This window comes from Streptopelia decaocto (genome assembly GCF_964273445.1).
Source record: "Streptopelia decaocto genome assembly, chromosome: 3".
Classification (NCBI taxonomy): Eukaryota; Metazoa; Chordata; class Aves; order Columbiformes; family Columbidae; genus Streptopelia; species Streptopelia decaocto.
The window spans coordinates 19,151,893-19,161,540 of record NC_138656.1 but is presented as its reverse complement, the minus strand read 5'-3'; the positions used below and the strand labels follow the sequence as shown (position 1 = coordinate 19,161,540).

Sequence of the window (9,648 nt, the reverse complement as noted above, 5' to 3'; positions counted from 1 at the left end):
GCTAGGCCAGGGAGCAGCGGTGGAGTCTTAGAGCAGAGACACAGCCTTGCTCAGCCCCCTGTTTCCCGCAGGAAAACACTTGGGTTCCCTCCGGGCCCCCCGCGGGGGAAAGAGACCGAGCGGGCAGCACCGGGGCCGGGACAGCCCCCAAGCTCCGCCCCTCGCCCCGCCTCCCCCTCTACGTCATGGAATTCCAGCCGCTCCCGCCAATGGCGGCGCCGGGCCAGCGGCGGGGGCGCGCGTCAGCCAGCCGGGCGCGCCGGACCCGGTTCGCCGCAAGTGGCCCCGGGCTCGGCCCCGCCTTGCCCCGGCCCCACCGGCCGAGCCAGGGAGGGAGAAGGGCGCGGGGAGTAAGCGGGGAAAGCACGGCGGCTTCCTCCTGCAGTCCGAGCGAGTTCGGAGCTGAAGCTGACAGGGATGATCTGTGAATTGTTAATCCCTGGGCAGCTTCTTGCAGCTGGAAACCGGTGCTGCCGGCTTTTAACTTTTCCAGCTGCTCATTATGGGACGCGTGTGTTATGTCGGGAATTGATGCCAATTTCAGTGCCTGGCTTTTGGGGTTTATTTACAAATGCTCCATGGTGTAATATTATACAGCTCTGAGTTCCCTTTCTGGCTCTCCAGTAAGGTGGTGCTCTCATAAAATACTATCAACAGATAAATTACTCCACTAATTCTTCTGTAAGCATAACTAAAATCCTTTATAGTTTATTTTTCCTGAGTCGCCTCTCATAAGCTCACCATAGGGTCAGAGGTGTGTGCCTGGTATATATCTACACCAGTCTGTGTAGTTCAGCCCATTTCATTTATTTGAGTACCAAAGCAGCCTACATCTATTTTAGCAGGGTGTTCGGTCCACAAGAACACTTTTCCTCATCAATTTTGATTAGCCCCAAGCAAATTACTCCAATCACATGGCTAAACTGCTTCTGCTTCTGCTGCTGGAGGCAGCTGTGCCTCTGCACAGAACTGCATTACATTGTCATCCATAAGAAAGATTTTGCAAATCAAGTACAGCTCCTTCTCATACCTAAAGGACAGACAAGATGGTGGCACCAGTTTGCGTGAGTACAGAATCTGAAATGCAGTTAACGAAATTGCAAGTGACTGTTCAGTCATATTAGAGCAGAGGTTACTTTCCCATGGGGCATTTCATTTCTGACATTAACAGAAAACAAAGTAAGAGTGAATTTTCTCATTAAACAACATGGCAGCTGATACAAGCGGATGGGATCTGTTGGTGATGACAGTGCTAAATTTACAGTCACTTTTCTAATAGCTGCATTCAGGACTTGAAATAGTTTGACAGCACTGGTACAGGGCACAAGCCTCCTTTTCCTTCCCCAAACCTCCAATTTTCCTTACAACATGTTGTGTCTGCAGTTTGTTTCTGACCTCGACCATCCTCTCCTGTCCTTCAGCTCTTATTTTGCAGGGTGAGGAAGAGGAGGCTCCCATGTCAGATCCTCACTGGGTTAGCTTTGACAGGCCCTGTTTGTGGTGAGAATTCTGGAGTTACTTCTATGTAAAGAGCCAAAATAAAAACCGCAAACAAAACATAACAAAACCCCCAAACAAACAAAATAAAAACAAAAGCAAACAAAACCCAAACCCAAACAACCCCACCCAAAGCCAGTCAGACTGACTCTGGGGGACGACAAGGTGCTTTATACTTTGGGGAGGGTAGAAGCCGGAGCTGGCTCGCACTGCAACGCTGGCCCACCCGCAGCCGGCTGCTGGCAGCCCCCTCCCCTGGGGCTTGTTTTCCGGGTCCCTGCTGCTCCTGCCGCCCAACCGGCGGGGGGGACCAGACGCGCCAGGGGGGCGCTGGGGGCTACGGGCGGGGCGGGAGGGCGCGGGGTGCCGGGCCGGGGTGCCGGGCTCGGCGGGGCTGGAGGCTCCGCTCCGGTCCCCGCCGGGAAGGGGCGGGGGAGGGAATCCCCCCTCGCGCGCGCGGCGTGTCTTTTGTGTTTGTACACAGGGCGCCGAGGGGAGGGGGCGGGGCCGGGGGCGGGGCCGCGCCTTCCCTCCATTGTGCTCCATTGGCGGGCGGGCGGGGCCGGGGCGGGGCCCGGCGGGTGGGGGCGGGGCCGAGCGCGCGGCCGGCCCTCCCGAGTCAGCCATCTTTCAATTGTGCTTCGAGCCGCCGCCAGCAGCAGCAGCTCCGGCTCCTCCTTGCGCTCGCCCGCCCGCCCTCCCTCCCGCACGGCAGCCGCGCTCGCCCAGCGGACGGGGTAAGTCTGGCGCCGCGCCCGCCGCCCCCCGCACCCCACCACCCCCGGCGGCGCCCCGCCGCCCTCCTCCGAGCCTCCCCACAAACTTTTGGGGTGGTTCGGGAGGAGGCGGCAGCCCGGGTCCCCTTCCCCGCGCCGCCTTCCCGGCGCAGCCGGAGCGGCTCCCTCCGCCGGTACCCCCGGCCCCTTTTCGCGCGGTCGTTGCCCCCCTCTACTCCCCTCGTCCCCCCTCCAAACCCCCACCAGAAGCTTCCCCGACCCCTTAGCTGCCTCCTGAGCCCGATATCCCCCCGGATCGGGGCTGGGAAGCGGCCGCAAAGAGGAGCCACTCGCCAGCCCAGGGTAACTCTCCTGCCTTCCTTCCCCTGCTCCCCACAGTTGTTGCTCAGCTTCACCATCTTGTCTCTTTTCTCTGGTCACCGACCATATTTTTTTTCCTATTGCATAAAAAACAATAAAAAGGGAAAGAAATTCGCCGAAGGAACGACCCAAACCCAACGCAATTTTTTGGTTTTCGATTGCAAACTTTTCCGCTGCCTCCCCCTTCATCTGCACCCACATGGTTTGGAGTTCCTTGCGATGTTTTTGGCGTTATTTTTTTGCAATTTATTTTTTCCTCCTTTGCAAAAGGACTAGGGCTGCATTTCGTGATTGTTTCCATTTTGTTCTGGGTCTGGGAGATGAGTTTGCCTGTGAGAGGCGCTTGGGAGCGAGGCGGCTTTGGGGAAGCAGTTGCACAGAAAGAGAAAGACGGCACCCAAAAACCAGCCACCCCCCCCCCCAAAAAAAAAAAAAAGAAAAAAAAAAAGTTAGTTGCTTTCTCGCACTTGATCCGGACCCTTCCCTTTTTGTACGGTAAATGCCGGTTTGCCTGCGGTTGCCGGTGGGAGGGAGAGCGCGGGCGGGCGGCGGCGAGGGCCGGGCAGCCCGGCGGGGGCTGCTCCTCCGCTCCCACCCGCTCCGCGGTTCGGGAAGGAGGTTTTCACCGGGTGGCAGCGACGGGTCGGGCGCCGGCCCCCCGAGGTTTGCCGGGCGCTATTTGCAAACACTTCGCAGGTGACGGGCGGCCGGCGGGGGGAGGTGACAGCCGCCTCTCCGCGCTTGCTGGCGGGGCGGCTGGCTGGGCTTCAGCCGCCGCAGCCTCGCTATTGAATTCGTGGGTAAAAACCCCTGTATTTTAATATTCCGCGGTCGGCAGACGTTTAATTTTTTTTTCTTTATTTTTTTTTTTCTCGGCGATGGGCGGCGTTAGGCGGCCGCGAGTCCGGGACTAACGGCTCGACCCGCCGTTCCGCGCTCGCGGGCAGGGACGGCTTGCGCGGGGCGGCGGGGACCGCGGGGGGCACCCGGCCGTTGCGGGGCGGCGCGGGGGGGCAGTTACCGGCGGGGCGTGCTCTGAACCGGCCGGTCCCTCTCTCCCCCGCCCCCCCCACGCGTCCCTCCGGCAGGTGTAAGGCAGCGACGTCGGCAGGAGCATGGCCCGTACCAAGCAGACGGCCCGCAAGTCCACCGGCGGCAAGGCGCCCCGCAAGCAGCTGGCCACCAAAGCCGCCCGCAAGAGCGCGCCCTCTACTGGTGGGGTGAAGAAACCGCACCGCTACAGGTAACGCAGCGCCGCGCAGAGGCGGCACCGAGCCGGTACCGGGCGCACCCCCAGCCCCCCCCCCCTCCCCGCGGGGTCGGGGCGGGGCGGGGGGAGCTTCTCCGCCGTGTCGCGTTCTCTCCGCTGCCGACACCTCCCCGGGGCCGCACGCCGGCACCGCTCTGCACCCCGGTCCCCACCTGCTGAAAAAAACCAAACCAAAACAAAAAAACGCCAAAACATAAATGTCCAGCACGAGCATCGACCCGGTATTTACCATTAACCATTTTTTGGGCGTTTTGGTTAGGCACCTAAAAAACCGACACCCCGCGAATCAATGTATCCGCGATTTTTTTTTTTTTTTTTTAATTTTATTTTTACGTTATTTAAATACTGCAGCAGGGTTGTGCCGGCGCGAAGTTTATTGTTACCGGCGGATTTGAATGTACTTGTGGGGTTCGATCCGTCCCCGGCGCCGTTCCGGCTCCGGTGGCCCTGCAGGGGAGGTGACGGACCGCGAGAGGGCGCCGCATCTCCACGGATGCGCAGGGCCACGTACCGGCCTCGGGGCACGGGGGGACACAGCCCGGGCTGGCAGGGGGACACGTCTCTTTGGGCAGCCCCCTTAAAAAGGTGTTTTCCAGTCCTTGCTCGGTGCAGAGTGGTAGCAGCCGTACTTCAGCGTGGAGGATGGTCTTGGGCTAGTTGTATGTATTGCTTTGGGGGGGTGGTGCGGAAAAAGTGGATTGGGAAGGAGAAGCGGGTTTGAAATAGCCAACTTGAGCTACAAGTCTGTTGCTGCAGGTGTGAGGAGTTAATAGTCCAGGAGAAAGGTAATAAAGCTGGAGCAGGAAAATACAAAGTTTTCACAGAAATAAACGTGGTGTTAATTTCATGGGTGGAATTTGTGTCTGCAAAAGTACATTCTGACACCAAAACTAACACAAGGAAATATACTAGGTACTTCCTACTGATAATACAACACAGAATATAAATTCTGGTAGTTCTGTGAGTATTGTGGCCCCTCAGTTCAAGAAGGACAGGAAACTGTTTGAGAGAGTCCACTGCAGAGCCCCAAAGATGATGGAGTGGAGCATCTCCCTTACGAGGAAAGGCTGAGGGAGCTGGGGCTCTTTAGTTTGGAGGAGACTGAGGGGAGACCTCATTAATATTTATAAATACATAAAGGGTGAGTGTCATGAGGATGGAGCCAGGCTCTTCTCAGTGACAACCAATGATAGGACAAATGGTAATGGGTATAAACTGGAACACGGGAGGTTCCACTTAAATATGAGAAGAATCATCTTCTCAGTGAGGGTGCCAGAGCACTGGAACAGGCTGCCCAGGGGGGTTGTGGAGTCTCCTTCTCTGGAGACATTCAAAACCCACCTGTGTAACCTCATCTGGGTGTTCCTGCTCTGGTGGGGGGATTGGACTAGATGATCTTTTGAGGCCCCTACCAATCCCTGACATTCTGTGATTGCAAGTGTCTTACGTTAATGGGGAAGAAGAACCAGATTCCCCTTAAAATTGTGCTTGATGTCAGGCTCATCACAGGGAGAGCACCCATGGTGCTGCTGAACCAGCCGTCTCACAGTGGTGCCCTGGTTTGCCACGTCCACACAGAGACATGTTGGTGTCAGTCGGCCAGTGTGGGCTGTTGCCTCTTCTCATAACAAAGTCAGTGGCCCGAGGGCCCGGTCCTGCCATGCTGTCAGCTGGAGGGGTCCCTGGCCGGGCCAGGCGAATTTTGCACACATCAGTGGAGATAAAACAGTGACCCTTTGCCAGCAAAACTGGGTTTGTAGTGTAAACACCAGGACGTGCTTAGCAAAAACTGCATGTGTACGGTGCTTAGTTTGGTTTAGATTATGAGCCTGTTTTTTGTGACGTGATGTGGACTATGTCTTGAATACTAATTATTTTTTAATTGTTTAATTTTAAAAGGCCGGGCACCGTGGCTCTCCGTGAAATCAGGCGCTATCAAAAGTCGACCGAACTTTTGATCCGGAAACTTCCCTTCCAGCGCCTGGTGCGTGAAATTGCTCAGGACTTCAAAACAGACCTGCGCTTCCAGAGCGCTGCCATCGGTGCTTTGCAGGTGAGCCTTCCCTGGGCCGGGGAGTCGGGGGCGGGCAGGGGTCGGGGCTGCGGGCGCTGCCACAGCGAGAGCCCCCGCACCCCCAGAACCTGCGGACCGAAGGTAAGGCAGGGCTCCGCCTCCCGCCCCCATTGGCCAGGCTGTTTCCAGGGCTAGCCCCCGCTCCTTCTGATTGGTGAGCTGCCGCGGTGGGCGTGGCCCCTCTTGGGGGGATTGCTGATATGGAGGGATGTGCCCTTCAGCTTTCCCTTGGCTTAGGGTGGAGCTGGTGATGCCCTATAGATACCATAGGCTAAAATAATGCAGTGACAGCTCAGCAGCTCCTTATGAAGGCTATAAATGCAATTGGGGGGGGGGGGATTGCTATTTTAAATTTTTTTTTAATAGCCCCTACCCTCGAATAGTTGCACTTGACAGAACAGTACATCTTATTAAGACACTTAAGATAAGTCTGTTTACTCTGTCCTCAAGCTTTGTGAGAGGCTTTGCCTTTGAAAGCGATGCGGTTGGAAAGGAAAGCATTGTGCAAAACTTGCTCTAGTGTTTCTGGATGCAGGTCTTGATATCCTCAAATGCTCCTTAAAGAAAAACAGCTTGACAGGCCACATCTAAATGCAGTTAGGGAAATAAGTCCTTTTGTGTAATGTAGTTAATGCTAAACACGTTTCGAAAATAATAGTTGAATAACTTATTTAGAGTATATTAAGGGTGTTCTTTCTGGCCCAGATTCCTGCATCTAAGTTAAGTCCCCTCCAAGACTCTGTTCTTATCATGGAAGCATTTTCCTCTTGTGATAGAAAGACACCTCCTGATTAAAGATAGGTCTTCACTCTTCTTTTAGCTGTTGAAAGATTGTCCAAGAACCTATCTGAAATTGTATAATATCTCATATACAGGAAAAATGATCTTTTTTTTTTTTTTTTAGTTAATGACTTCCACTTGGTAAGGGCCAAGACATGCCATGAGATCCTATAAACTTGAGCAGATGCTCAACTTCAAAAGCTGGCTTTGTGCATTTGCAAAGTTGCTGCTTTTGCTTTTAGTTATTCTGTCTTCACTGCTGTGAGTGAACATGGTGGTTCTTAAATCCTGAGGTTTACCTATGCGTCTTGATCGGGAATTGCTTATTAAAATCTAGTCAGTAGTTAATGTATTTTCAGAATGCTGGTTTGAATGTTCGTGGTTGTGCATTAAGGAGTTGTTGGCATAGAACTTGTTCATGTACTATTCCTAGTGCTTCCTGCTTGCATATTTGCAAAAAGAAGCTTTTAACCCCTGTAGTACCATGTTGTTTGTGTAATTTTTAATGTAGTGATTTAGGAAAACTGTGTTAGGGGAGTTTATGGTAGCCACATTCTACTGCATACAAAAAGACTTACTAATACTGCTATCCTCATCTTCTGTAGTAAATATTTTTCTTTCCTTGTATTAAATGCTCTATGTTTTTAAACAGGAACTTTGGTTCTGTGGTTCCTGGTAAAGACACAAGCTGTTCTCTTGCATGTATTCTAGAAAGGTGGACCTCAGCCTCCTTTCCATAACTGAGCTCCGTCACTCCTGCCTTCTCACCCCAGCCAGATGCTGTGTCCTGGTCTGTGAGCTGGTCTGATGTTTCCTAGGAGATTGTTAATTGTTAGAATTCCATACCAACCCAAAAATGCATAAATGGTTACTGTTGCTGGGCTTGATAGCAGCTGACTTAACATGAGCCAGAAGAATAATTAGGTCCAATGGAGCATCTGTCTAGCCCAGAATCCTGTCTGCAGCGGTTCAGTAACAGGGAAAATGCTGCGCTGAGGGTGGTGGTTTTCCCAGGACAGAACTTGTTCTTTACCCTCACAAGTGCTGGGCCCATGGTTCTCGCAGACATAAGGTGAGAACCTTCTGTGATCATGGTGGGAGCTGTGGTGTGTACCCCAAATAAACGGGATGCTTAGGCAAGAAGCAAGTGTAGTGTCTGATTGTAGTTCTTAAGCTGCTGTCCTGTTCTTGGTGATTCAGGGTGTTCCTGAGCTAAAGAAGTTGTTCTCTTATTTCTAATAATTCTCAGTACCTTTTTTTTCCTGCTAATTTTTGACTTTTGAGTTAAGCCACCTCTTCAGTATCCTATGGCAAGGAGTGTGTGCCCGGTCTGGGTGTTGTGAAGGAATAGCTGCTGCTCTTTTCCCTGGCACCTGCCACTTTCCCCTAATGCTCCACAGCTCTTACTCTGGGAAGAGGCAGCAGACAAGTCACTCAAACAGTGCAACCCAGCCTTTAAAAAAGAGAAGCTCCTAAGCAAATTAAACTTTCGATAGGAGAACCCCATATCTTGTGAGGGTCCTGTCAAAATATCACTTTAGTTGTGTTCTGGAGGATGTCTTCACCAAATATCAATAGTACACAATTTTGACATGGAATATTATTGGGGGGGTTTATAAGAAAATGGAGGCTTTTATTCTGTGAGAATCTAAAACTTGATGTTTTTGAGTAAAAAAGATAAAAACCTAAACTTAGTGCCACGCTACATTGTACTTTGAATTATTGCTATTGTTTCTTTCCTAACGCTCAGAGAGTGAAAGTGTTCTTAACTCTTTTCTTCTACACTAGGAGGCAAGTGAAGCCTACTTGGTTGGCCTGTTTGAAGATACCAACCTGTGTGCTATCCATGCCAAACGCGTCACAATCATGCCAAAAGATATCCAGCTAGCACGCCGCATACGTGGAGAGCGTGCCTAAACTTCACTCTGATGGGTTTGTCATTCTCGAAGCAAAATCTTCTTCCTGTTATTGGTAGTAATGAACGTTAGATATTTTTTCCATGGGGTTAAAAGGTACCTAAGTATATGGTTGCAAATGGAAAAATAGGGGACAGAATTGGGTATTGGCAAGTTTTTTTCCATTTTCATTTGTGTGTGGATTTTTAATATAAATGAGGGGACAAAAAAAAAAACAGCAATGCGGTCAAAAAAAAAGTCTCAGTGAAAAAGTTTCAACAATTCAACTTTATAAAAAAAAAATAAATAAACCTGTCAAAATTTTTCTGGACAATGCCAGCATTTGGATTTTTTTAAACAAGTAAATTTCTTATGAATGGCAACTAAATGGTGTTTGTAGCATTTTTATCATACAGTAGATTCCATCCATTCACTATACTTTTCTAACTGAGTTGTCCTACATGCAAGTACATGTTTTTAATGTTGTCTGTCTTCTGTGCTGTTCCTGTAAGTTTGCTATTAAAATACATTAAATGATGCCTGCTGTTAGTCTTGATTTTTCAATATTACATGTGGGTCTTCCCTTTTTCTCTTCAGTATGTGGCCTAAATACTTAGAGCAGATCTGGGAAACACTGGGGACACTGCCTTGGCCGAAGTGATGTATATGTGAGGGTTTTTTAAGAGTAAAGAATTTTTCTCAGTTCCATGTGAAAGCAAGTTTGGTAAGTATATCACCAGGTAGAGTTTGGAGCTGGACTGAGCTCTCTAACTGAGCCACAGTGCTGAGAAAAAGCAGTTTTGTTGCTGTTTAAATTCCTTTCTTACTCAACTTAATGCTGAATTTGGAAGCATTTCTGATTTTCATGGTTTGTTAGCTTGGTATAAGTGGTGGGGTGTGGTGGTTTGAGGGTTTTTTGGTGTGTTCCGGAGCTTGTGTTTTTTTTTTTTTCTTATTTTTTCACACCCTTTTGCACTCTCATCTGGCTTCTCAGTTTGTAGGTGTTAAATTTTTGGTTGACTACCTTTCTGTTTC

General features: G+C 50.9%; 1 protein-coding gene across 1 annotated transcript; it reads left to right on the top strand.

Annotated features, from left to right (window-relative positions):
• Positions 1-2,082: 2,082 nt before the first annotated feature.
• Positions 2,083-9,151, top strand: H3-3A (H3.3 histone A). Its single transcript, XM_082048381.1, has 4 exons — positions 2,083-2,234; positions 3,683-3,837; positions 5,764-5,917; positions 8,507-9,151. Exons 2-4 carry the CDS (start codon positions 3,710-3,712, stop codon positions 8,633-8,635), a joined length of 411 nt encoding a protein of 136 aa, XP_081904507.1. The 5' UTR covers positions 2,083-2,234; positions 3,683-3,709; the 3' UTR covers positions 8,636-9,151.
• Positions 9,152-9,648: the final 497 nt, after the last annotated feature.

Bases quoted from the DNA above. Each gene is read 5' to 3' on its own strand.
- H3-3A (XM_082048381.1), top strand. From the start codon at position 3,710: ATGGCCCGTACCAAGCAGACGGCCCGCAAGTCCACCGGCGGCAAGGCG. The intron at 3,838-5,763 runs GTAACGCAGCGC...TAATTTTAAAAG, and splicing joins AAGAAACCGCACCGCTACAG to GCCGGGCACCGTGGCTCTCC. The intron at 5,918-8,506 runs GTGAGCCTTCCC...CTTCTACACTAG, and splicing joins CTGCCATCGGTGCTTTGCAG to GAGGCAAGTGAAGCCTACTT.